Below are 27,915 nucleotides of genomic sequence, written 5' to 3' on the forward strand. Positions count from 1 at the left end.
ATGACCTGAGCTGAAGTTGGACGCTCAACCGACAGAGCCACCCAGGTGCCCCTTTAATATTTTTTAATATTTATTTATTTTTGAGAGAGAATATGAGAGAAAGAGCAAGCAGGGGAAGGGCAGAGAGAGAGGGAGACACAGAATCTGAAGCAGACTCCGGGCTCTGGGCTGTCAGCACAGAGCCCGACGCGGGGCTCAAACCCACAAACTGTGAGATCGTGACCTGAGCTGAAGTCGCATGCTCAACCAACTGAGCTACCCAAGCGCCCCCCCCCATAGTAGATCTGTTTTTAATGTTATTTGTCTTGATCCTCCTGTTCCAGCCCTTTTAAGTTGCTCTGTGAGTATCCGGGGTGCCTTAGAGGTGTCTCCGAAGTCACTGTGGGGACTCAGGAGGACGGTGGCAGGGCTCCCCTTCTTCTCTCGCCCAGACTGGGTGCTAATGCAAGTCATAGCATCTCCACCCGCAACCTTCCTGGGCCAGCTACATTCCCCTCATCTCGGGATCCCTCTCTGTGCCCACTGCTTTCCACACTCTCAGACCAGCCACTGTGGTCCCCCCTGGGTCCCTCTCCTCTCCGGTGGGGAAGCCAGTGATGAAGCTGCGTTTCGGTCAGAAGGTGAGTGTCTCAGGGCTCGGGGCAAAAGGAGAGAGAGGGCCAGAAACACTGCTTCTCTTTCGTGTCTGAGCCTTCCTAGATGTCTGGTGTCAGGCTCTCCTGCAGGGGTGTGCTGGAAGCCGAGCTACCCAGCCTGAGTGGCAGGGCCCGGGCTGTGGACGGACTGGTGACTGCAGGGTGGCCCGCCGACAGGGAAGCTTCTGGTACTCCTGCTTTTAGGTAATTTGGCCTTAAAACTACCTGGGGTATTGTCTGTTGGGGGAATGGCCCTCGGCAGGCCCCCTGGAAGAAAAAAAAAAAAAACCATTAGGGAAGAAAATAAGATTCCGCAAGAAATTGTGCGGCCTTACGTTCAGCCCTTGCCATTCCCCATGGAGACTCCTCTACTCGCAAGAAGGATAGCCTCATGCATTTGCCCGCAAAGGCGGCCAACGAAGGAGAGACATATGGATCCGAAAGCCCCACTCCGGTAACTAAGGAGCGTATCTATGGACACAGGTCACTCTGACCCCTAGGCCCACCTGGCCCCCCGGAGGCATTCCAGATGGTGATTGAACCTAGTCGGTTAAAGTACAGAATGGTTCATTGGTTCCTAGGTGCATTGTCTCTCTGAGAATGTATAAGGCGTGAGTTTCTAAGGCCCTCTTGGCCCCCTCCTGGCACCTCGGACCCAGGCGAACACTTTTGTTCTTCAAAACCAGGAAGGGTTCAGGGAAACAACCAAGAGGTCATGTCCCTGTAACTGTTCCACTTGAGGTGTTGAGAGATAAATGGCCTTTCGTGAGAACAGCAAAGCAAATACTTTACACATTATAGATAAACATAGATACATGATAAAAACAATAAAAGAAATTAATCAGTAAGCAAAGGGCAGGAGGGAACGTTATGACAAAACGATCATGTTATTCCTTATTGGGTGATTATACAAAGGGACAATTTTAGAATTGGGTAATGTTAGAAAAACATAGATGACGTATGTTACAAGGAAATCATTCGCATATATAATGCTGCGTTTACTGCAATAAATCGGCCAGTTCAACACACTGCTGTTGTGTGTCCATTTTTATTCAGTTTTTATTTTAGTTTAGTTTTTATTTTATTTTAGTTTTATTTTATTATTTTATTTTAGTTTAGTTTTTTATTTTAGCTTTTTATTTTAGTTTTTTGTTTTTGTTTTTATTTTTGTTTTGTTTTATTTTCACTTTTTTGCCGACGCCGTTCATCCTCCGGGAACCCCCGAACCTGCTGGAGCTGGACTCCGGCAGGGGTGGCTCTTATCCGCTCGGGGACCACACCTTCATCTGGCTGAGACTTTCAACGAGTGCCCCTCTCCCCACGTGTCAGAATGTGAGCATTTCTTTTCCTGGGCTGGTAAGACTCCCGAGAAGAATCTTCCTCCCTTTATTCTGAGCGTTGTAACCTGGCCACCAGCATTCTGGGGACCTATCGATGAAGCTCGAGGGTCTCAACGCTTGTAGGAGAACTCAGTTCTAGTACGAAGGTCCTGCTGTCAGCAGTACCTGGTGCCCCTTGTCCCAGAGACCCAGCCTTGCCAAAAATCAAGTGCCAGTGGTCTGCTGGAGGGGATCTCTGGGGATCTGCCTCATTCCTGTAACAGACATCCAACAGACTTGTGCTGGCCCACCGCAACGCCACCTTCCAGAAGCTGAGCCCTGGGGGGTCATCCCGGGCAGAGCTGCCTCTTTCTCCCCTCCTCCACTGACAGCTTGAGATTCAGCTTTCTCGGGACTGCTAAGTGGGGAACCACATGGCTGTGTGATTTCCAGCTCCTAATGTAGTGTTACTGTCACCTTCCCGGTCCTCTTTGCCCTTGTGGTTCTAAGCATCTTTGTTCTGTTACCGTTATTTTAGTGGCGTATGGAGAAGGAACAGGTAAATGCAACCCTCTGTTGGACTGATTCCTCTATGCTCATCAAGATACCCAACTGTGTTCATTAGAATATATGTCTGCTTGGTGTGAAAGAGACCCTCTTGACTCGAACAAGGGAAGTTTCTTTCTGTTACTCAGTCATGAGTCTCGGCTGGGGTGTGGGGGAGAGGGTGGCTCTGCTCCTGGGGGCCCAGTCTCCTGCAGTCTTGTTCTGCCTTCCTTAAGGTGCTGCTGTCATCCACTGGCTCATGACGGCCACTCCCCCGCCTGCAGCAGAAGTCACGGGAAGGGGACGAGGGGCAAAGGCGGGTCCACCGGCTCCCCTTTAACTGCTTATCCCCAGAGCATCGTATACTTCGTTCTACTCATCTTTCACCGGCCAGAAGAACCCAGCTGAGTGAGCACACCCAGCAGCAAGAGAGACTGAAAATGGCAGTCCTTCCCCTGGAGATCATGCACCTAGCCGGAAATCAGGCCCAGAAATCACGTGAGCCAGAAGGGAGGAGTAGACATTGAGCAACTCCCAGCAGCCTCTACGGTGTTGCTGAAGATGCCCATCTGGACAGGAGGCCATCCTAGACCCGCACGGTGAGAATGTGCCTCCCTATGCTCCTCCCTGCAGCATGCCGGCCATCATGTGCCGGAAGATGGTTAGCTGTGGAGGGGCCTGGCTTCCCCTGATAGCGGGGGCGCCTGTGGGCAGGCAGGGGCCCCTGGAATCTCACAGGCGCAGGACCCAGAGTTGGGCACCAAGTGAAGCCAGGAATTTCAGGAATCCTGGGGTTGCCTGAGTGTGTTCATTCAGCTCCCGAGGGAACACCCCTCGGCCTGGTGAAGGGAAAAGCGATAGCAGGCCTCTGCTGCTTTTCTAACCCTGCCTCACAAATGACCACATAGTCAGCGCTTAAAATAATGCCCAGTTCTTACATTTTAGCGCAGGTCAAAAGTCCAGGAGGGCCTGAGTTCTCTGTCTAGGTTTTACAAGACCAAAATCAAGTGTTCAGCCAGACTGGGCTCTCATTCGGAACCCGTGGTAAGAAACTTCAAATCCCCCTCCAATCCAATCTCTGATTCCTCCTCTGTGAAGAGCAGAGAACATTCTCTGCTTTTAAAGGGTTCATGTGGCTGGGCACCTGGGTGGCTCGGTCAGTTGGGCGTCCAACTTTGGCTCAGGTCATGATCTCATGGTTCGTGAGTTCGAGCTCTGTGTTGGGCTCTGTGCTGACAGCTCAGAGCCTGGAGCCTGCTTTGGATTCTGTGTCTCCGTTTCTCTCTGGCCCTCCCCCGCTTATTCTCTCTCTCTCTCTCTCAAAACTAAATAAATATTTTAAAAAATTAAAATATTAAAAAATAAAGGGCTTATGTGAATAGATTAGACACATCTGCTTGGCCTCCCTTCTGTCATATAACTTAATATGATTATGGGAGTGGTATCTTACCATGTTCACATGACCCCCCCCACCCTCCCGGCACTCCAAAGGTGGGAGGAGTATAGAAGGGTGAGGGTCAGGGTGCCTAGGTGACTCAGTCAGTTGAGCATCTGACTTCGGATCAGGTCAAGATCTCACAGGTTCAAGCCCCGCATCAGGTTCTGTGCTGACAGCTCAGAGCCTGGAGCCTGCTTTGAGTTCTGTGTCTCCGTCTCTCTCTGCCCCTTCCCCACTCACGCTGTGTCCCCCTCTCTCTCTCAACCTCAAAAATAAATAAATATGAAAACAAAATTTTTTTTAAAAAGGGTGAGGGTCACTGGGCACCATGCTGAGAAATCATCCTACTACAGAGGCCCCTTCATTTCTTGTTTCCAGTTCCTTGCTTCCTGCCCATCTCTACCAATCCACACGAGGCTGAGGCAAACCTGGGCCTGGACGAGGATGGTTGCTCCCCAAGTCCTTGGGGCTGGAGGGGCAGATAAGGACTTGAACCTCTTCCTTGCAGAGACTCACCTCCTCCCATCACAGCTGTGCCAACCTTGACTAGAAACCAAAAGAACATTTTATGAGTGGATATCCATACTGGCCTCCCCTTTGCTCCCTGAGCCTACAGCCCACCTATGGGGAGGGTGCTGCCCAGCTTGGGAGACAGGAGGAAATGACCGCACCTGTCCCCCTCCCTGCTTCACTCGGACAAGGGGGGTTTCTTGGGAAGGTGGCTCCCACGGCCCTGAACTTGGTGAGGATTGCTGGGGAGTCCGATTCCAGATGTAAATGACTTGCCCCGAAGGGATTTGCATGCCTCGACCTCAAGTTATCTGGAGACAGGCTTCAAAGTCCTTGTTTCAGAAAACCCAATTATCACATACAGTTTTTGCTTTGTGGGTTTTTGTTTGGTTTTGTTTTTTCTTGTTGTTGTTGTTTTTGGTCTGTCTGTGAATTGATCGGTTGGCTGTTTGTGGGGAGATCAGAACTTTTTCTTTCTCTCTGCCTTCTAAGGCTGGTTTGTTTCAAACAAAACCAAACAAACCCCCGCAGATGTCTGCTGCAGCTGTAGGGGCTAGGACTGCAAAAGATAGAAAGATGTGCAGGAACGAACTCATCCAGCTCCCCAGGAAGAGAGACTTGGGGTGATGGTAAAAAAAAAAGTTAAACCAGAGGGGCCACCTGGGGTGTAAGGAGTCAGAGACTCAAGAATCAAAAGCCTGGATAGAGGGGCATCCGGTGGCTCAGTGGGCTAAGCATCTGACTTTTGATTTGGGCTCAGGTCACATTCTCACGGTTTCGTGAGTTCAAGCCCCGCGTCACGCTCTGGGCTGACCACGTGGAGCCTGCTTGGGATTCTCCTTCTCTCTCTTCCCTTCCCCGCCACTCGTGCTCTCTCTGTCTCTCTCAAAATAAATAAACTTAAAAAAATTATTAAAAAATATTTACAAAAAACAAAAAGGCCAGTTAGAAGGTATTTGCTATTCGACATTATTGTTGGGCAGGAAAGGTGATGCCAGGCTGGCCGGGAGCTTGGCCTATCTGGTCCCCTACGTACACAGAAGGCCCATGGGAAATGGGTGCTGTTCACCTGGTTAGCCCGCTGCTGGGCGCCCCCACTTGTCACCCATGCAGAGGGTGGCCAGGTCCTTCCAGAAGCTGCCCCTCCCTGAGGCCTCCTCCCTAGACCAGATTTGCATTTTGATTCTACTTCCTATCCCAGGCTTGAGAGCAACCCCACCTCCTGGTCCAGGGCTTTTGGCCAACGTTCCTTCATTCATACATGAGGGTCAGTGTTGTCTTCTGTCGTGGCCGGCGCGACAAACACCGAGGTCAGGGTCCTGAGGGTAGGGGAATGCAAGAAAAAAAGAGAGAAGAGAAAGTTTGGGAACAGGAGGGTCCCCTGGGCTGATGGCCCAAGTGACGGCTTTATTGTTGCTGTACACAATCTTTTATAACCAGACTCTTATGGGTTAGGTCATTCTAAGAATAAACAGGTTTCACATAATTGCTGCCCACCAAAACATTTAGTTCTGTGTTTCTTGTGCACTTTCTAGAAGGGTCACAAGACCTTGTTGATAAGATTGCTAGCAAAACACAATTCCCATGTTTGTTTCTATCTGACTCGGGGTAGAAAAAGGGAGGTAGCATTACTGCCAACACCTGCAGACTACAGTCTTCAGGAATTAACTTTCTCAGCCTTGACAAGGCTTTCGTATGCCCTTGAAAGTGGGGGAATGGGAGGGGGAACCACCGGGTTGGCTTGAGTCAACGGGGAACATTGCTCGACCCGATCTCAGCCTGGCACCGGCCCGGTCCCCCACAGTCTTCCTCTGTGATTGTTATCCCCACAGTCTTCCTCTGTGATTGTTATGATAATTAAACCAATTGGTAAATGTTAAGTGCTAAGCATAGAGAGTAGGAGGGCACAGTGTCTGATAACATCTAGCTTTCTTATTATTTTATGGATTGCTTATCACAAGCTCAGGAGTCCTTATGTTTCTAGCGAACAGGGAGGGCTGCTGGCTGTGGCCCAGGCCCTATTCCTTGTCACACTTCCAAGCACTGAGTGGGGGCCCTAAAAGAGGGGTTTGTTCTCCAGAGTCAGTTACCTCCAAGTGGGGAGATGGTCAAGGCCGCAGCAGGGGATTCCACCAGGGAGGAGCCACTCAGTGTCCCCAGCAGAGATCCCAGGGAAGCTGTGGCCTGGCTCAGGGCAGCTGTGGATGACAGGGTGACTCCCGCGGAAGAACAGAGGGTGAATGCACAGTGTCAGAGGTCAGAGGTTGGCAGTGGTCAGGGGCCCGGTCCTCCCCATTCCATCCTGAGCTGCTGTGTGTGCTGGGGGAGGTGGGAGGGCCCCAGGTGTCCCCCCCAGGAGACGGAAAGGTAAGTGGCACACAGGAGCACTTTGCAAGAACTGGAAGCAAGTATTAGACACTCACCTACTGACACTGACAATTTCAAAAACGTGGTTCTCAGTGCAGAAAAAGCAATAGAATAAGGTCGGCAATGCACTATTCTGCATATAAATTAAACTTGCAAACAAAAGCCAACACCCATTTGCAAAAATAAATACGGTATGAAAACCGGAAACACATTAAGCATACAAGAAAGGTTGACTTTGGGGGGGGGAGTTATTGGCAGGGGAGGGGGGCTAAAAAGAAAACCACAGGCCCAAAATGGCATCACTTAGGTTAAAGCCCCAAGTGTAAACCAAGACTTCCCACCTAACCTGAAGGCAGTTTCAGCGCCCCAGGAATATAACCCTTAGCCGGTCAACATGGGAATTTCACAGACAGCACTAGGAAATTTACTGATGGACCCCTTCCCTTCCCCTTAGGAGGGTGACCTTGCCTAAAACAATGGACTCTCTGCTAATAATTTTTTTTCTGCTTTCTCTCTCTCTGCCTTTGAGAACTTTTCGTGTTCCATGGACCTGCTAGTTGGGATGTTGCCAGATTCATGAACTGACTCATAATAAAGCCAACTAGACCTTTAAAATGTACTCAGCTGAGGGCGCCTGAGGGGCTCAGTGGTCAAGCAGTTAAGTGTTGGATCCTTGATTTCAGCTCAGGTCATCATCTCAGGAGTTTGTGAGATTGAGCCCAAGTCGGGATCTGCGCTGACAGCAAGGGCCTGCTTGGGATTCTCTCTCTCTGCCCCTCCCCCACATACGTGTGTGTGTGCGCGCGCGCGCACGCACATGCTCTCTCTCTCTCCCTCAAAATAAATAAATAGACTTTTAAAAATTCTGTTAAAATGTACTCGGTTGAGTTTTTGTTACATAACAGAGGCTAAAGGGAAAATAAGCAGCAAGAATAAATAGCTAAGACGGGAGACAGAGCTCCCAGAAACTAATGAAGAAAACAGGCCCAAACTGAAGAATTTAGTTAAAATCAATGCTCTGGATCTGAGACCCCACAGGGGTCTCAAACTGCTATGAAAGCCTCGTTGGACACATAGGCAAAAACCTAAAGGAGGTAAAGCCAGAAATGGACTCTGTCCCTCCCCGTCTACCTCCTCGCTCCACACCAGCTCCTCCCTGAACACTCACCTGCGGACGGAAGTCCGGCGAGGGCACTGCCACAGGCTGCCGAGGTGGCTTGGGCCAGGCTCACTGCCATCACCTTGGATGCCACCATCTTAGAAGCCAGGGAAGAGGCTAAGGTGGCTATCTGGACGACTTCCGTGGTGCAGAGAGTGACTGGCACCCACCAGATTCAAATCTGCTGAAAGGCTGTTAAACCACAAAATTCAACCCAAGTAAATTTGAAGATCTAATTGGCTTTATTAAGCAAATCATGTATCCGCCTGAAGGGACTTCAATTACCTCCATTCTGACCTCAGTTTTTCCTTTCTAATTGATTAGGTTCCTCCTTACAGCTTATCTTTTTTTTTAATTTTTTTTAATGTTTATTTTATTTTTTTATTTTTTTTCAACGTTTATTTATTTTTGGGACAGAGAGAGACAGAGCATGAACGGGGGAGGGGCAGAGAGAGAGGGAGACACAGAATCGGAAACAGGCTCCAGGCTCTGAGCCATCAGCCCAGAGCGCGACGCGGGACTCGAACTCACGGACCGCGAGATCGTGACCTGGCCAAAGTCGGACGCCTAACCGACTGCGCCACCCAGGCGCCCCTAATGTTTATTTTTGAGAGAGAGAGACAAAGCGCAAGCAGCAGGGGAGGGGCAGAGAGAGAGGGAGACACAGAATCTAAAATAGGCTCCAGGCTCTGAGCTATCAGCACAGAGCCCAATGCGGGGCTCGAACTCACGAACCATGAGATCATGCGATAATGCGATCACGATCTGAGCTGAAGTTGGACACTTAACCCACGGAGCCACCCGGGTGCCCCAACAGCTTATCTTTCAACTCAGGCTGGAGACCGTGGGCCAAGCATTCTGCTGTGAGAACCGGAAACTATCCCCTCCAGCAATAAAGACCCCAAGACTGACCCCAAGACAGTGAGGACCTGACCTTTACTGACCATCTGCAGTACTCACGGACTTTGTCCACATTTTCCATATCTAAACCTTGAAGTATTTTGGCACTTTAGAGACGGCCTTTGGGACAGTAGTCCACTGTCTTCCTGATGGTGGCCTCACTGAAATAAATCCCTTGTTTCTCCACTGCTCATCTCTCTGCCTTTGGATGTTGCCAGTGGTGAGTGGCCAAGCCAGATCTGTTTGGGCTCTGCCCCCACCCCCAGAGCCAGGTGCTCTTGAACCCCCGCGCCCCAGTTACAGGGCAACAGCCCATCTAGCAAGTAGAGAGATGCCCTGAGAAGCTGCACAAAAATGAAGGCTTTCCTGTAAGAAGGAGAGTGAGGCGAGACATCATTAGCAAAAGAAAAGAAAGGATTGTTTCAGGCCGGGACATCTTTTTCAGGAGAAGGGAACGTCAGGGTTTGTGCCTGGCAGATGACTTCACTAGGGCTGATCAGGAAAGGACAGATGGGCTCTTAAAGGGCCACATTCGTGGGAGAGGTTGAAATTGTAATTAAGTCTTGGTGCGCTGTTGGGGAGGGGGGCAATGAATCCAATCTGGGTTTGTTTCTTTTTTTAACAGGGTGGAGTTGGATGGGGGGGAGGGGAACACCAGAACTGGGGGTGTGCCTACAGCTTTGAAAACTCAAGGGGTTCAAGCGGTCCCGAGGGGCTGTTCTGAGCTTTTAACGGTAGTGATAAGGGAGCATAAGGGAAGCTAACACCCCACAAACCACTCCCAGGTGGGATCTGAGTGAAATATATTCCTCAGGCACTCCCAGCAGCCCAAGAACAAAGGACAGGTCAGAAAACAAAAGGTTAAACTGATTAGAGTCTCCTTTAGTTTACAAATATTTTAGTAATACTTCAAGAAAGGGGCCATCTTATTATTGGCTAATCTCCAGGACCTCCCTACTATCTTAATGCTAATGCCTTGCCAGAGGGAAAATCCACTTTAGTTTGACAATAGCTAGGCCTCCAGTAATCTGTGAGTCTTCTTTGGCAAGAGGAAATCCCTTTAAGAAACTTCCTCTTGTGGGGTGCCTCGGTGGCTCAGTCCATTAAGCACGGACTTTGGCTCAGGTCATGACATCACCTTCAGTTTGAGCCCCACGCCAGGCTCTGGGCTGACAGCTCACCTGCTTCCGATTCTATGTCTCCCTCTCTCTCTGCCCCTCCCTCACTCTCTCTCTCTCTCAAAAATAAATAAACATTAAAAAAAATTTTTTTTAAAGAAACTTTATCTTGACTTTATCGGCCCCAACTCCATAGCATATAACCAGTTAACCTGCACAACCCCAGGGCAGTTCTCCTGCCCCCCGTGCTTTCCTAAAATCACCCTTTCTGGACCAAAGACTTCTTCAAGAATTCTTTCTTGGCCGTCAGTTCTGGACCCCCCATCACTTCAAAACTCCACCAGGCAGCAGCCTGGAAAGGGTTAAGGGAGGCTGGCGAGTGGACTACATTTCTCCAACCAGGCTGCTTCCTTCCTCCCCAAAACCCCAGCACCAACTTCTCAGCTCTTCCCAGGACTTTCCTAAAGTTCCACAGAGCCGTTTAAAAGATGCCAGAATTAGGAAGTAAGAACCAATTACGCCTTAAAGGCATAGATTGTAGTCAAGTGGCTCTAGGTTTCTGTTCTTGCGTCATCTCCTCACTTAAGATGATGAGAAAAGAGAGCTTACGATCCCCATTTTATAGATGACAACACATCTCTGCCACAGAGCTGGTAGGTGATCTGCCCCAAGTCCAGCTGCTTCCAAAGCCTGGGCTTGGAATGGTTCCGATTTGGTTCCTCCCGACGCTTGTCTTTTTCCCCTGCTTAGCCAATTGCCACCCGGGCTCAAACAAGACTCATCGTGTCAGAGCCCCAGAGCCCAGGGGCGGTTGGGGCTGGAGTCCCTCCCCTCCCCACCCCACCCCAACTGCCGGGATGCTGAACAAAAGAACCTTCACCAAAAGGATCCACAAGAGCTTCCCTCCGACTCACGGAGCCCCCGCCCACCTGCCCTCGGAGGTCAGGGGAAAGAGCCCCTGCCCACCCCTCCCTGTATTACCCAGAGAAGCAGATTTTCTCAAAACGGGTCTCGGACCCGGAAGTCTGAGCCTGAGACCTTGGATGTGTTTCCAGAAGATCTGACTCAGGATATTTATAACACGACTCCCTTCTGACTGAAGCACAGCCAATGAGGTAGGTTTTGTTTTTACTGGAAAACGAAACTGTAATAGAACTGTTAGGCTTTTGGGCTCGCCAGGCAATAGACATTGTGTGTTGGGGGGGGGGGATGGGGAGGGGGCGCCAAACTGGATGTAGACAGCAAGACGCAGTAGTCATTCATGTTAGGCGGGGATGTGAGCAGTCAGCTGTGTTGTACTGCAGACCAGGTGTCACCGAGACCGGCACCGGCTGATGACCCATCTAGAACTGAGAGCCAGCGGGAGCCAGAGGTCTGCCAATGTTACAGGATGCTGGTCCTTGTCCCACGGAGTCCAAGAATGAATCTTGCAGACAACAGGGAGTGAGCAAAGCAACTGAATTTATTGAGAGAGAGCCCAACTCAAGAGTGAGAGGGCTCACGACTGGGTAGCCGCCGAGCATTTTTGTCCCTGACTTTTTTTTTTTTTAATTTTTTTAAATGTTTATTTATTTTTGAGACAGAGACAGAGCACGAGCTGGGGAGGGGCAGAGAGAGAGGGAGACACAGAATCCCAAGCAGGCTCCTGGCTCTGAGCTGCCCCGACTGAGTCACCCAGGCGCCCCAGGTTGCAGTTTAAATATCACAGGTTGGTCCACCCATCTAACTACTTTATCTGTTTCAGTAAATACTTTTACAAAGGCTTGGGAAGGTTTTACTTTCCTTCTGGGTACTTAGTTTCATTTTAGCTTAGGGGAGGAAGGTTAAAAATTTTTTTAACAGGCACATGTGGGTGGCTCAGTCTGTTGAGCATCCAACTTCCGCTCAGGTCATGATCTCGCAGTTCACAGGTTCAAGCCCCGCATGGGGCTCTGTGCTGACAGCTCAGGGCCTGGAGCCTGCTTTGGATTCTGTGTCTCCTTCTCTCTCTGCCCCCCTCCCCACCTTGCTCACTCTCTCTCTCTCAAAAATAAGTAAACATTGAAAAAAATTTTGTAGCATGTTTTGCAACTTGGCCAATTTCTGACCGCAGCACTACTGTGTAGGTTTTGTTTGTTTGTTTGTTTTTAAGCTGAGACAAACAGTAAACATTTCTGGCAGGATTTGATGCAGGCTGACTGGGTTCGGGGACCCAGAGAGGATCCCAAAGGATCAGCCAAGATGGTCCTTGGCATCACACAGGGTAGAAATCAAACACAGGCTGAGCAGAAGCGAGAGCAGAGTTTATTAAATAGGGTAAGTGATAGAGTATAACAGATGGACTGTCTGGGAGACTCACAAGGGAAAGGAAAGAGAGAGAGAGGGAGATTCCCCTTTGCTTGGGGTCTAGGGTTTTTCCTGAGGATGTGGTCCAGCGTACATGTCTTCTCAGGCATCCAGGAACTGGTCAAAACAAGGATGAGTGCTCGGGTGTCCTCCATAAGTCACTTATGCCCTGGACCCAGGGGTCCTGGGATCAAGGTGTCTGGAGTCAGAGGTCTTGGAAAATGTACATCCAAATGACTACCTGGCCCAGTCACTGCTTAGATGTTATCGATTGTGCTAGAAGACCCCAAAAAGATCATTAACTCCTTGACCTTTACAGGGAGGACATTCATGATCTGAACCATAAGGCGTGTGTAAGATGGGGGTGTAAGTAAAAACCAGTTCTTTCCATGAGATCCCTCTAGTTTCTCTGTCTTATATTGAAAAAAACCAAAAAACCCTTGGACTCCGGAGGCACTCTCAGAGAAGGTGCAAAAGATACTTTGTGTTCTTTTTCTACAAGGTACTGCAGGCAGAGATCCAAGAGAGCTGACTCTGGTAGCAATTTTCACCTTTAGCCCAATCTGCTGCTCTGATATTTACCAGAATTTGACAAGGTTTTTTTTTTTTTTTTTTCTTAACGTTTACAAGGTTTTGTTGTTGTTGTTTTTTAACGTTTATTTATTTTGTTGAGAGACAGAGAACGAGCAGGGGAGGGGCAGAGAGAGAGGGAGACAGAATCCAAAGCAGGTTCCAGGCTCTGAGCTGTCAGCACAGAGCCTGATGCTGGTCTCAAACCCCTGAGCCGTGAGATCAAGACCTGAACTGAAATCAAGAGTCAGATGTTTAACCAACTGAGCCACCCAGGCGCTCCTAATTTGGAGACCTTTTTTTTTTTTTTTTTGATTTAAGGACTTTTAAGTGCACTTCTTAAATGATCTTATCTAATTGGAGCGTTCCTTGTGGTGGCCATTGTAATTTTCCTCAAGGGCTAGCAGCAGTTTGCTAGGACCCTAGCCGAAAAAGGGGTGCAATCCATGTTTCTATCTAGCCACAGTTTGGGGCGCCCAACCTGATGGTTACCAAGACAATTTCTCAGGACACAAAATAAGCTTAGTAAAGATTTTGCCATTTTGGCAGATCCTTCTAGCTTACGGGACTACAGTTCTTAGACATTAAAAAAAAAGCAGGTGTGCCAGAAAATGGATCACGTGACTCTTTAGAGTTTAAGGATATTTTTGGCTAAGACTTTGGGCTTCCCAGGGCTGAACAAATCCCTGCAAGGGGTGTGCAGCTGGGTTGAGGATTGTACAGTGTTTTACAGTGTTCCTCGCCGCATGGAAATTTTCTTGAGGCTGGCCGGTGACCTAGTGTCAATTTAACGTGTGCCATGACCCACTTATCCTAGCGCAGGAGTCTTTGGGTTTGGGAGTGATTGCTCTGATAGCTCTCAGGTTCTTGACCCGTGCCCACCAATTTTTGTGGCTTTTCGGCTTTGGAGACGCCTGTTAGCAATAGCTTTTATCTACATAAGGTGCACGAACGTGTGTGCCTAAGCCCACCAGCGGTAACCAAGAGGTGACGGGCCAAGAGAGGTTGTGCACCCCACCAGCAATTCCATTGTGGACGAACACCAGCAGACCAGGAAGTGGGGACTGCAGACTGGAACTCCGGAAAGCAATCCCAAAGAGCTGGGGAATTGCGACCTGAACCAAGGGCCAGAGACTCAAGTTCCAGACAGAATTGTCTGCCAGCTCTAGATGACCTGCCAGACCTGGGACTAGAAAGCCACTTAGATGGGGGAGCTCAATGCAAAGAGAACAGAGCTCAGAACTGAAAGGAACTCGGCCCTCATCCCATATGGAAGCATGGGTTGGTGGTTAACAGCGTCATCTCTGAGCCAATGGCCTGGGTTGGAATCCTTGCTAGTTGTGACCTGGGAACAGTTCATTAGTCTTGATGTGCCTGAGTGTGGTGACACAGGGACACTCAGAAAATAGACCTATTATTCCATTTACTGTTTCTAGTGGAATAAGTTCCACGAAAGTATAGATTTTCCGTCTTTTTCTCTTGGGTTAGTACTCAGGAGCTCTGTAAGTGGGTTTTGAATGGGCGCACGAATAAGGAGGAGAGAGAGGAAAGCTAGAATCTCAGTGTGAGGTTGAGGAGGAAAGGAGGGGCAGGAAATGAAAGAAATGGCAGAATCGGGGGGCAGGACATCCTTGATTGTCCTAAGCAATGAGGCTTTGCCTCTTATGCAACACAAGGAAATGAGGTGGCCAGACCCAGGGCCCGGCCCAGCCCTCTTTAGCTTTGGAACAGCAACCCGAACAGTTTGGCAAAAACTGGTCCAGTCTCACTGAGATCCTGCATAACCACCGTCCTTGGGACAAGCAGGGGAGAGGTTTGCAGAGCTAGCTTGCAGGAAAAGTCTCTGGATGGGTTGGTATTGGCTCTGCCTTCCTGGCGGCATTCATGACATCAAGGACATTCCCCATGGGGAGAAACAGGCAAAGTGGTTTCTCTGAATTTCCTGTCACTAGAAGACAACTAGAAAGACAACCTGTGGGACAGGAAAAAGTGGTTCCATCAGACGACATCTGCCATTAAAAGCACCATGAACAAGGATGAGAGCAAGTGACCTACCAAGGGGGAAAAAAACCCCAAATCTTTGCACTGTTACTCTCTGCATTGTCAAGCGTTTTTATGAATCAGTTTTTGAAAGGAACTATTTATTTTCTTTCTTCCTTATTCTTTTTTTAAGTTGGCTCCGTGACCAGCATGGAGTCTGACATGAGGCTTGAACTCATGACCCTAAGATCAAGACCCAAGCTGAGATCAAGAGTCGGACACTTAACTGATGGAGCCACCCAGGTGCCCTTGAAAAGAACTTTCTCCAAAAAGAAACCCGAAGACAAGAAGAGGTAGTCTCCAAGGAGAGAATTACATATGGCCAATAAATATATGAAAAGATGTGCAATCTCACTAATAGTAAAATTGCTTTCTAAAGCAGATAACTGTGTGTGTGTGCATGTGTGTGTGTTTGTGTATGTGTGTGTTGCATCTATTATTGGTTTATTAGTCAAGGTTTAACTACAGTAGCAGAAGTCACGCCAGCTCACTTAAGCACAATGGGTTTTAACACAGGGAATTAGGTGCCTTCAAATAGTTTCAAGATTGGAGGAGGAGGTTCAAGGTTGAAATTCCATCCTCAGAATGACACTGAAGACCTGGACCACCAACGGTGCAGCAACCACTACCAGCATCAAGAAACTGAGACATCAAAGGGTGTCTGGGTGGCTCAGTCGGTTAAGCATCCAACTCTTGATTTGGGCTCAGGTCTTAAGCATCCTGCTGTTTCTGGAAACCAAGGTCCCACTACTGTGATTGGCAGCTAAAGCCCTGTCCCCCTCCCACTTTCCAGTTCTGGCACAGGGGGGACTATGTGGCACGATCCAGGTTATGCACAGAACTGGTGCTACACGGGAGTCTGGGGAACATGGACGTTAGCTCTCCGTCGTGGAGAATTTAGAACAGGGGATGAAAGAGAGATGATTGAGAACCTCTTCAATATCTGCTGCAGGTAGTAATTAACTGAAAACACGCAGTGTTTGCCTGGGCAAAGAGAGGCGTACCCTCTCCTACTGTGCTGGGTGGTGTGTATTCTGAGGCATACTTTCCGGCTAGCAACACGAGACAGATAATAAAAGCTTCCATTCCATTTGACTCAGAAATTTTGCCTCTTGGAACTCATTTTAAGAAAAGAGTCAGACACACGCACAAAAATATCAGCCCGTGAATGGTCATCATGGTGTTACTGATGACAGCAAGCCAATTGTTTGAAACAATAGGGAATATGGAGTAAAAATTTCGTGCCTCCACAAAATAGAATTCTGTGCCACCACTGATGATAGAAGCAAAGGAAGGTTTGCCACGGAGTGAAAAAAGAAATCTGAGCTCGGGGACCCTTGCTTGTGCTGGCTCCTTCTAAGACCCCAAGAGCGATTCTGGTCATGTGCTCACATCACTAGCCTCACTATTTGCAAAAGTATGATATTCTAAAAGTAATTGGTTAAGACAGTTGTCTCTTTCCAATCGGACTTCCCTCAGCCCTACTCCCCTGGTTTTGGATGACATTGTAATTATAATTTTTTTAAAAGAGCTCTCCCTCCCCAATTATGTAAACTTCAGGCCTCTAAAACCTGGATCATTATGATAAGTGTGCCCTTTAATCTCCATCACCAGTTTTATGCATCTCCCATTCCCCCCACCGTCTGGTAACCATGAGTTGTTCTCTATAGTTAAAAGTCTGTTTCTTGGTTTGCCTCTCACGGTCTTGTTTGTTTTGCCTATTTATTCCTTAAATTCCACGTATGTGTGAAATCAGATGGTATTTGCCTTCCTCTGACGGATTTATTTTACTTAGCATAATACCCTCCAGATCCATCCATATTGCTGCAAATGGCAAGATTTCAGTCTTTTTTATGGCTGAGTAATATTCCATTGTGTACATATACCACATCGTCTTCGTCAATTCGTCTGTTGGACATTTAGGTTGCTTCTAAATTTTGCCTAATGTAAATAATGCTGCAATAAATATACGGCTGTGTGTATCTCTTTGGATTCATGTTTTTGTATTTTTTGGGTAAACAGTAGTGTAATTACTGCATCCTAAGGTAGTTCTATTTTTAACTTTTTGAGACAACTCCATATTGTTGTCCACTGTGGTTGCATCAGTTTGCATTCCCACCAATAGCACATGAGGGTTCCTTTTTCGCCACATCCTCACCCACACCTGTTGTTCATTGTGTTTTTGAGTTTAGCCATTCTAATAGGTGTGAGGTGATAGCTCACTCTAGTGATCTGTATTTTCCTGATGATGAGTGATACTGAGCATCTTTTCATGTGTTTGTTGGCCCTCTGGACGTCTTCCTTGGAGAAATGTCTGTTCACGTCTTCTGCCCGTTTTTTTTAATTGGATTATTTGTTTTTTGGGTGTTGAGTTGTATCAGTTCTTCTTTTTGAGTTTTTTTTTTTTAAGTTTATATATTTTTTGAGAGAGAGAGCAGGGGAGGGGCAGAGAGAGAGGGAGATCGAGAATCTGAAGCAGGCTCTGTGCTGACAGCAGAGAGCCTTACGCAGGGCTTGAACTCATGAACCACCAGATCGTGACCTAAGCCAAAGTTGGAAGCTTAAAAGAATGAGCCACCCGGTGCCCCAAGTTGTATCAGTTCTATATTTTGGATACTAACCCTTTATTGGATATGTCATTTGCAAATATATTCTCCCAGTCAGCAGATTGCCTTTTAGTTTTGTGTCCTTTGCTGTACAGAAGCTTTTTATTTTGATGTAGTCCCGCCAGTTTATTTTTGCTTGTATTTCCCTGGCCCCGGGAGACATTTCTAGAAAGATACTACTACTGCCTATGTCAGAGAAATTACTGCCTATGCACTCTTCTAGGATTTTTATGGGTTCAAGTTTCACATTTAGGTCTTTAATCTATTTTGAGTTTATTTTTGTATGCGGTGTAAGAAAGTGGTCCAGTTTTCATTCTTCTACATGTTGCTGTCCAGTTTTGCCAACTGGACAGTGCTCTCTTTGTTGAATTAGACTGTCTTTTTCCCATTGGATATTCTTTCCTCCTATGTTGAAGATTAATTGACCATATAATTGTGTGTTTATTTCTGGGTTTTCTCATCTGTTCCATTGACCTATGTGTCTATTCTGGGGCCAGTACCATATCGTTTTGATTACTACAGTTTTGTCATATAACTTGAAGTCTGGAATTATGATACCTTCAGTCTTGTTTTTCTCTTCCGAGATGGCTTTGGCTACTTGGGGTCTTTTGTGGTTCCATAAAAATTTTAGGATTACTTGTTCTAGTTCTGTAAAGAATGCTGTTGGTATTTTGATAGGGATTGCATTAAGTGTGTAGATTGCTTTGGGTAGTACAGACATTTTAACAATATTCACTCTTTCCAATCCATGAGCATGGGATGTCTTTCCATTTCTTTGTGTTGTCTTTGATTTCTTCCATCAATGTTTTTTTTTTTTTTTTTTTTTTTTTTTCCCATCAATGTTTATAGTTCTCAGAGCACAGGTCTTTTGCCTCTTTGGTTAAGTTTATTCCTAGGTATTTTATTATTTTTGGTGCAAAGTATAAATGAAATTATTTTCTTAATTTCTTTTTCTACCGCTTCATTATTACCATGTAGAAATGTAACAGATTTATGTATATTAATTTTGTATCCTGCAACTTTACTGAATTCATTGATCAGTTCTGGTAGTTTTTTGGTGGTGTCTTTAGGGTTTTCTATAGACAGCATCATGTCATCTGCAAATACTAAAGTTTCACTTCTTCCCTACCAATTTGGATGCCTAGGACTTCCAGTACTATGCTGAATAAAAGTGGTACCCTAGATTTGTCTCGTTTTCCATGACTGTGTTGAAGAAGCCAGTTGTCTTATAGAATATTCCACAATCTAGATCTGCCTGACTGTGTCCTCGTGATTAGATTCAGGTTAAACAGTTTTTGGTAAGAATACAATGTGAGCAATGTAGTTTTTTCAAAAACTTTTTAATTTTGAAGTAATTGTAGAATTACAGGGAGTTGCAAAGCTGGTACTGAGAGGTTCTACGCCTCCTTCACCCAATTTCCTCTGGTGACTACATCACCTGTAGTGCTAATCCAAGGTCAAAACTAGGAGATTTGCATTGGTAGAAGGTGTTTGTAGAGTTCCGTCATTTTATTACACGTGTAACCACAATTTCAATCAAGACACAGAACTATCCCGTCACCGCAAAGATTTCCCTTGTGCTACTCCTTTTGAGTCACACTCGCCCTCTAACCATGTCCTCCTTCCTAATCTCTGGGAACTGCTAATCTGTTCTCCATCCTATAATTTTGTCTTTTCAAGACTGTTATATGCCGTTTATTTAATTTTTTGAAGTTTATTTATTTTGAGAGAGAGAGAGAGAGGGAGAGCAAGGGAGGGGCAGAGAGAGAGGGAGAGGGAATCCCAAGCAGGCTCTGGACTGTCAGCACAGAGCCCCATGTGGGGCTCGAACTCACGAATCGTGAGTTCATGACCTGAGCTGAAACCAAGAGAGTCAGATGCTTAACCGACGGAGCCACCCAGGCACCCCTGCGATATGCCCTTTAGACGTGGGCTTTTTTCACTCGACATGATGCCCTTTAGATCATCCAAGTTGTGTGTACCACCAGTTCATTCCTTTCTAATGTTGAATAGATGTACCATAGGTTCCTCCCCCCCAGCTTTATTGAGATATAATTGACACACAACATTGTATAAGTTTAAGGTGTACAACCTAACGGCTTAATATATGTAGATATCACAAAATGATTACCACATACCACACTTTAACCATTCACCTATCTTAGGACATTTTGGTTGTTTCTAGTTTTTGTAACAAATAAAGCTGCTATGAACTATGAACAGATACTATCTGACGAGGTCAGTACTCATTGTCACTTTTGGTGCTGGGTTCAATGACAAAAGTGGATAGGGGGAACCTGTCTTCAAGCTAAGGTCAACTGTTTTCTCATTCATTCATCCACAAACAGCTATGACCCCCTAAGTCAGCCAGACATGGACTAGATATTTTAGGGGACACCAAGACAAAGCTGAGGGGAATTCCTTGGGGAACTTGTAATCTAAGAGAAGTAAGACAAGAAGGTAAATCTCCCAATCAAATACAGAGCTGAAAGTACTCTATACAGAACACTCAGGGAATCCTAAAGAAGGAGATGCTTGTTGAACTAAATTATTGTAAGTCTGAATTATATTTCACTCAACCTTGGCCACAAGTTTTAAGCAATGTTCAGCAAAGACATTCTCTCTCCCAGCCTCTTCAATTTCGATCCTTTTGTACTTTGAAGCAGGCTTTGAGCTAAGTGTCATGAAACTGATGTTGAGACAATTTCCTTGCTAGGTCTAACACTCTCCAAGGAACCAAGCAAGGAAACTCTGCACTTACATTTTCTTCTCAGTATTTGTGCCTTCACTAAAACGGACTCAGACAGAATGCCATTTTAATGTCTCATCCATAATAATCAGGGGGAACAACACCCCGTTGTCTTGTGAAAAAAAGAAGACACAAAAATGCCATCTAACATGATGTCAAAATTTGTACTTCACGTGCAAATTTATAACTTCTCTCTTTTCCCCGGCTTAGGTCTGATCCAGGCTCTGAAACAAAGAGCTGGGGAGAGGGGAAGTAATCTGCTCCTCACCTCTCTTTCTTTTACTTCCTCCCCATGCAGCTGCTTTTGGTGACTTCAGGGTCAACTGAGCAAAGCTGCAAGGAATAAAGGGGCAAAAGACTACCTTAACTTAGCTGGTGCTTGCAAATCTGTCTTGGCTGTCCCACAGAGTTGTCTCCTCCACCATGGAAGACGTCCAAACAAAAACTACCCTTTTCTCTCCTGGAATGCTCTGATGGTTAATTTCCTGCCTCCACTGGGATGGGCCACTGTGCCTGGATATTCCGTCAGACATTATTCTAGATGTTTCTGTGAAGGTGTCTTTTTGGATTACATTAGCATTTAAATCTGTGGATTTTGAGGAACACAGATTACCTTCCACAGTGATGGTGGGCCCCATCTAACCAGTTGAAGGCTTTAATAAAACAAAGACTGCATCCCCTCAGTAAGAAAGGATTCTGCCCATTGGCTGCCTTTGGACTCTTTGGCTGGCCTACCTTATCTGAGTTTGGATATGTCAAACCTCCACAATCACTGTGAGCCACTCTCTTAAAATAAATTTCTCTCTGTATATACATATCCTGTTGCCTCTATTTCTCTGGAGAACCCTAATACAGATGCTTTTGTCAGTTTTTCAGGGGCCTCCACTGAGAATCTCCACCATATGCCCCATTTTGACCCCTCGACAGGTCCCCCAACTCCCACCACAGGGGCTCTATTTCTATCCTGTTTCTGTTGAGGACCCTTTTCCCACCACACAGCCCTGTTAGGCAAGGTTCTCTCAGGACAATGCTGCAATCCTCCAACGTGTGTAACTAGCTCAGAGGGGACAGGACCCTTTGTCCTGCCATGTAGTAGGGACATGCACCCTTCCTCGTCACAGTGTCATCTAGACAGCTTCAGTCTCTAGGCATCAGACTCCTTCAGACACCACTTGGGCACAGGCTTTATGCCATCCAGCCTCTTGGGGACCCTGGCAATTTTCCTCAAGAAATGAGTTAAGTTCTGTCCCATGGTGGTTCCAAGATGGGGTGGGAGGCTCACTTGACCTAAACTTTATGAATTCCTTTAGGACTTTCCAAGATCACCAGACAGGGACACCATGTGGGAAATGTTTCCCAGGTGGTGTGGTGATGCCCACATCGAAAGGAACATCATCTACCGTGAAGCCGATTTCTCTGCATATAACAAAGGAGCCAATCTAGCTTGGTGATTAAAGCATGAGCTTTGGAGACAGGGCAACGTAGCCTAACCATCAGTGAGCAACGGGTGAGGCGTAAAAAAACTTGACAAAACAGCCCCTCCGATACAGGCTGGTTGGGGCTGCAAATTAGATGCTAAAACGTTTGCAAAAGGCTCCAGGCACGCACTAGATACTTCATTCGTGGACAGCCAGTGCACCGAAGCTAGACCAAGAATACAAGAGGGGCGCCTGGGTGGCTCAGTCGGTTGAGTGTCCGACTTCGTCTCAGGTCATGATCTCGCAGTTCGGGAGTTCGAGTCCCGCGTCTGGCTCTGTGCTGACAGCTCGGAGCCTGGAGCGTGCTTCGGATTCTGTGTCTCCCTCTCTCTCTGACCCGCCCCCGTTCATGCTCTGTCTCTCTCTGTCTCAAAAATAAATAAACGTTAAAAAATAAATAAACGTTAAAAAATATTAAGAAAATATATAAGAAAACTTGCGCTCCGGCGAAGGAGCCGACACTGAACCCGTTGGACGCAGAACGGCAGAGACGCTTACCCAGCGCGCGAGACGCAATCGCACCTCTCGGAGCGCCAGGCGCCCCGTGTCCCCGCCCCGGCCCCGCCCCGGCCCCGCCCCCGCCCTCGCCCTCGCCCTGCAGGAGTCCGTTATGCAGCCATAGCGAATCACGTAGCGGCGCCTAGATGGGGGCGGGACTTCCTGCCGCAGGGCGCATGCGTCCGTGAGTGCAGGCCCCGCCCCGGAACTGCGGACGACGCTGCAGCTGAGGGAGAGCGGTGGAGGTGTGCGAGGCGGTCGGCCGGCCTGTGTGAAGGAGCCGCGGCGGCTTCTCCAGGCGGTCAGTACCGGGACTGGGGTCGGCCCGGGGCTTCCGCTGCGGGTCTGTCTAAGCCGCTGGGTTCTCGGGCCCCGAGAGGGCGGCCGTCGGCCCCGCGCCGGGGGCCCCTGCAGTGGGCCTCCTGGCTCGGTGGTGGCCTCGGTCTGTCCGCTTCGTGCGCTTGTGGTGCCTGAGGCGGGGCCGAGCAGCTCGCGCCTCTGGGCCTGAGCACCCCCACCGCCGTCGTCGTGGAAGCCGGTGGTTTGAGGTCGTGGCGTCGCAGGTGCGGTGGGGGAAGCCTCCTTGCGTGCTGACGTGCTGAGCGCTCAGCCGCCATGGCCAGCGGGTGCTGACGTGCGCCACCCGGTAATGGTGTACCAATCCCCTGAGACAGACCCCTTCGTCATCCCCATTTTACAGGCGAGAACACTGAGGCTCACAGGGAGTGAGACGTCCGCCACAGGCCCAAATTTGAACTACGCTTCACCTTTATCCTTCCAGGATCTGTCCTTTTTCCTGGCCTTTCTGGAAAGGGAGGAGATGGATCGAGTTCCACTCAAGCGGCCTCCGTTGAAATGTGTTTTAAGTGACTTAAAATGTAATGCCAAAGCTGGGTGGGCAAAGGCCAGAATGGTGGAATAGGCGTTTTGCCTTCTTGGAGCGAGGCGTGAGGAGGAGGAAAGGTCTGTGCCCGGATCCTAAAGCTGGCCTCCTATCCCCTGCCTCCAAGCCTCCTCATTTCTTAATTCGGCCTTCAAAATGGCTTGGCTGTGGAAGGCTTTTTTCTCCAGGCTCTACGTAATTTTCTTTATTTGTGTAAAACATTTTTGTGACTTAGATATTAGCAGGCGCCTCTCCCTTTTTGCAAGATGAGAACACTGACGTTCCGAGAGGATTAGGCGGAAGTGTCCATGGCACACGGGCAGTTAAGTATTGGATCTGGAATCCAAACCAGATGCAGCGCGTGTCTGCCCATCTCCTGTGTCCCCTCTGTTCCAGGCCCCGCTGCCTAATCTGTCGCTGTGTTTCTTCTCTAATTTGATCTTCTCTATCTCTGTGTCCTCACTTCTTTGCAGGGCCTGATAGGCTTAGAAAATATTTGTTGCCTCAGAACCCTGTGCTTCTCAGTTGCCAACTTAATGGAACATTTCCTTCCTTTTCTTTTCAGTAGCCATGAAGTTGAAGGAGACAAAATCAAGGCCAAAGCCGCCAAGCTATGGCAAATTTCAGACGAAGGGAATCAAAGTTGTGGGGAAATGGAAGGAGGTGAAGATTGACCCAAATATGTTTGCAGACGGACAGATGGATGACTTGGTGTGCTTTGAGGAACTGACAGATTACCAGTTGGTCTCCCCTGCCAAGAACTCCTCCAGTCTTTTCTCAAAGGAGGGGCCCAAGAAGAGAAAGGCACAAGCTGTTTCAGGAGACGAGGAAGGAGAGTCTAGCTCCTCAAAGAAAAAGATGAAGTTGAAGAAGAATAAAGACACGGAGACTAGAGGGACCAGTGCCGAGAAAGAGTCTGAGGTCAGAGATGCTGCGCCAGAGCCCCAGGGACATGGCACAGTTTGTCCTGATCCAGAGGTAGAGGAGATGGTATCAGAAAGCTCAGCCCAGACTGTTCCAAAAAAGAAGAAAAAGAAAGGGAAAAAAAAGCTGGAGTCTTCCCAGAGTACTATTCCAAAGGTGCCCAAAAAGGCAAAGACATGGGTGCCTGAAATGCATGACCAGAAGGCAGATGTAACAGCCTGGAAAGATCTTTTTGTACCCAAGCCGGTTCTCCGAGCCCTCAGCTTCCTAGGCTTCTCTGCACCTACACCAATCCAAGCTCTGACCTTGGCACCTGCCATCCGTGACAAACTGGACATCCTTGGGGCTGCTGAGACAGGTAGGGGCATCCTTAGCTGGCCAGGGCAAGATTGCTTCTGGGTTGAACTTGTGGCTGCTAACAGGTTGGATGGAGGTGGGAGAGGGGAATTTGGGGATATAACCACAAAAGCAGTGTTGAATGAAGGTGTTTAGAAGTCAGCCAGCTCTGGGTTGAAATCTGCCACTTTTTAAAAAAATTTTTTTTAAGTGTTTATTTTTGAGAGGGAGAGGGAGAGAGAGCACGAGCAGGGGATGGGCAGAGAGAGGGGGAGACACAATCTGAAACAGGCTCCAGGCTCTGAGCTGTCAGCACAGAGCCCGACGCGGGGCTCAAATTCATGGACTTGAGCTGAAGTCGGACGCTCAACCGACTGAGCCCCCCAGGGACCCCTGAAATCTGCCACTTTGTAATTGGTACCTTGGACAGGTCACTTTATCTCTCTGACCCCTATAGCTCCCAGCAGTACCTGCTTTTTTTGCTTTGTGGGTTAAATGCAAAGTTACAGTAGTTTACACAGTGTATTGTGAGCGATCTGCACATGGTAGTTTCCCGTTCTTGAGCATTTCTAAATGGCTCAGAGGGGTAAAGTAGGGCTAAGTTCAGCCCTCCCGACAGGTAGATCTTCATTAGTATAAGGAATAAGGGTCTGATTCACAGGAGTTGTCCAAGGGTACAAGGGCTGCTTTGGGAGTTGGTGAGTTCACGTCCTTGGAAAGATTTGAGTGTGTGGTAGATAACCATTAGGTGGATTTTGTAGGTAGATGTTGGCATGAGGTACTGTTGGGTCTAGGCATTGTTTAAAGTTCCCTCATTCCCTGGGCCATCTAAGGCTTTGTGAAGCAATGGCAGGTTGACTTGCCCTCAATAGATGAAACTACCGACTGGAGGGCAGAGCTTGTACTACCTGGAGCTAAGTCCGGCTAGACCAGAGGTAACCAGAAGAAACGTACATGTAACGTGAGCCACGTCTGTAATTTTAAATTTCCTAGGAGCCATATTTTGAAAAGGTAAGAAGAAACAGGTAAAAATTAACTTTAAAATATATTTCAGTTAATGTAATTCATTGTAAAATTATGAGATGTTTTATATTCTTATTTCTATAGTAAGTTTTCAAAATCTGACATTTTGAGCTTGCAGCTCAAATGTAGAGTGATCACGTTTTGGGGTGCCTGGGTGGCTCAGTTGGTTAAGATCTGACACTTGGTTTTGGCTCAGGTCATGATCTTGCTGTTCATGAGTTCAAGCCCCACATCGGGCTCTGCACTGACAGTGTGGAGCCTGCTTGGGATTGTCTCTCCCTTTCTCTCTCTACGCTTCCACTGCTCATGCTCTGTCTCTCAAAATAAATCAATAAACTTAAAAAAAAAAAGTAAAACTCTTACAGAGTAACCGTATTTTAAGTGCTCGATAGCCATACATGGCTAAGTGGCTATTCTTTTGCATAGGACTAGACCATCTGGACACTTTGTGCCTTGGATTTCTGGAAAGAGTGGTCAGGGTACTAAGGGTGAGGTCCTGTATAAGAGTCACATAGATGGAAGAGTAAGGAAGCCTCAGGGGAATGGAAGTAACAATAATGATTTAGAACATTTTCTTAGATAAAATGTATCAGGCACTGTGTTAAGTATGTTACATTGATGAATTCAGTTCTTACAACCACCCTGAGATAGGTTGCATTATTCTCGTGTTACTGGTGAGGAAACTCAGCCGTGTCCCTAAAACTGCACAGCTGAAAAGTGGTAGTGCCTGGATTCTAGATGAGATCTGTATGCTCTGGAGCGTTCTGCTCTACTGCCTTGGTATGTGCGGAGGCCTGGAAGTGGGTTTCTGGAAGCAGAGGCAAGGTTGTGCAACACACTGTTGCCAGACCCTGACATTTGGATTCGTACCTCAGCTCCTATCAGCTTATATCTCTGTGGCATGCTCGGATTCTGCAGGTCTAAGATTCACAAAGACTTACGGGGCCGTGAACAAACTGCTCCCCGCACAGATAATGAATGTTTCCGTCACCCCCACAAGATGCTTTGGGCCCTTTTTGTAATCTCTCTTTTTCTGGGTCCTGCTCCTTGTTCATTCCCAGACAACTTCTGATGTGCTTTCTAGCACTGGAGATTGGTTTGTGTTTTCAAGACTTTTATATAATGGAATCATACAATATGGACTTTCGGGGGAGGTGGGTGTTTTGGCTCTTGCAGCATAGTTTGAGATTCAACCATGTTATTACAAGTACCAGTAGTTCATTGCTTTTTATTGATGAGTAGTATTCCAGGACATGGATAAAGCAGTTTGGTTATCCATTGATGGGTATTTTTGTTCTTTGTAGTTTTTGGCTATCACAAATAAAACTTGTAGGGGCGCCCGGGTGGCTTAATCGGTTATGTATCCGACTCTTGATTTTGGCTTAGGTCATGATCTCACAGTTTGTGAGTTTGAACCTTGCATTGGGCTCTCTGCTGTCAGCACAGAGCCCACTTTGGATCCTCTGTCTCCTCTTCTCCCTGCCCTGCCCCTGCCCTGCCCCTGCCCTTCTACATTTATTAAGACAACTTGTGTGTGCGTGCACGTGCTCTCTCTCTGTCTCTCTCAAAAATAAACAGTAAAAAAACACCTATCATAGATATTGGTGTATTAGTCCTTGTATGTGTATATGCTTTCATTTCTTTTGGGTAAATACCTGTGAAATGGCTAGGTCTTACGGTAAGTGTAACTTTTTAGGAGTTTTCCAAACTGATTATACCATTTTACATACCCACCAAGTTATGAGAGTTTGAATTAGTCCATGTTTTTGCCAACACTTGGTATGTACAGTCTTTAACCCTGGCTAATCTTTGAGCATCTTTTCAAGTGCCTGTTTGTCATCCATATTCCTTGGTGGATTCCTTGGTGATGCCTTGGTGGCGTCTTGTCAGTTCTCCTGCCCATTTAAAAAAAAATTTTTTTTAAATGTTTATCTGAGAGAAAGAGAGTGCAAGCAGGGGAGGGCCAGAGAGGGAGGGAGCCACAGAATCTGAAGCAGGCTCCAGGCTCTGAGCTGTCTGCACAGAGCCTAACATGGGGCTCGAATCCATGACTCATGAGATCATGACCTGAGCTGAAGTCGGACACTCAACCGACTGAGCCACCCCGGCGCCCCTGATGCCATTGTAAATGGCAACTTAAAATTTTCTATTTCAGGTTGTTGCTAACAAATAGAAATATGATGTCTTTGTATATTGACTTACACCCTCCAAGTTGGTACCATCAAGTAGTTTCTTGAAGATTACAGCACATTTTCTACAAAGATGATGTTATCATCCAGCCTAGATGCCTTTTATTTTTGTCTTATCGCACTAAAATCTCCAGTACAATTTTGAATTGAAATGGTATAGTGAGCACTATTGTTAAGTATCATCATTAAGTATGATATCAGGTTTTAGTTGCCTTTTATCAGATTGAGAAAATTCTTCTCAGCTCCTACTTTGCTGAACTTTTTTTTAATTTTTTTTTTAATGTTTATTTATTTTTGACAGA

General features: G+C 47.2%; 1 protein-coding gene and 1 long non-coding RNA gene across 8 annotated transcripts in view; one reads left to right on the top strand and one right to left on the bottom strand.

Annotated features, from left to right (window-relative positions):
• Window positions 1-228: 228 nt before the first annotated feature.
• On the bottom strand, window positions 229-7,554 carry LOC124512546 (uncharacterized). 4 transcript variants are annotated; one of them, XR_006962147.1, is made up of 4 exons: window positions 6,539-7,554; window positions 5,668-5,767; window positions 4,455-4,484; window positions 229-902 (listed from the first exon to the last, which is right to left on the bottom strand). It is a non-coding gene; the product is annotated as an uncharacterized LOC124512546 (long non-coding RNA). The 4 variants fall into 4 exon arrangements; XR_006962146.1 differs by having other exon boundaries at window positions 4,367-4,484; XR_006962148.1 differs by lacking the exon at window positions 229-902 and adding an exon at window positions 1,800-2,229.
• Window positions 7,555-10,611: 3,057 nt separating this feature from the next.
• Window positions 10,612-27,915, top strand: part of DDX24 (DEAD-box helicase 24) — a 33,741-nt gene continuing 16,437 nt past the window's right edge. Inside the window, exons 1-2 of one of the 4 annotated variants that reach the window (XM_047080171.1) lie at window positions 10,612-11,107; window positions 23,707-24,423. In XM_047080171.1, coding sequence (XP_046936127.1) covers window positions 23,712-24,423 — 712 coding nt within the window. In that variant the 5' untranslated portion in view covers window positions 10,612-11,107; window positions 23,707-23,711. Of the gene's footprint in view, window positions 11,108-22,478; window positions 22,560-23,706; window positions 24,424-27,915 lie in introns of those variants that run through there. The other 3 variants (XM_047080172.1, XM_047080170.1, XM_047080169.1) reach the window with 3 other exon arrangements.

This window comes from Lynx rufus, unplaced genomic scaffold (genome assembly GCF_022079265.1).
Source record: "Lynx rufus isolate CCGP_SWC_20201006 ecotype Redwood Valley unplaced genomic scaffold, mLynRuf1.p SCAF_17, whole genome shotgun sequence".
NCBI lineage: Eukaryota > Metazoa > Chordata > Mammalia > Carnivora > Felidae > Lynx > Lynx rufus.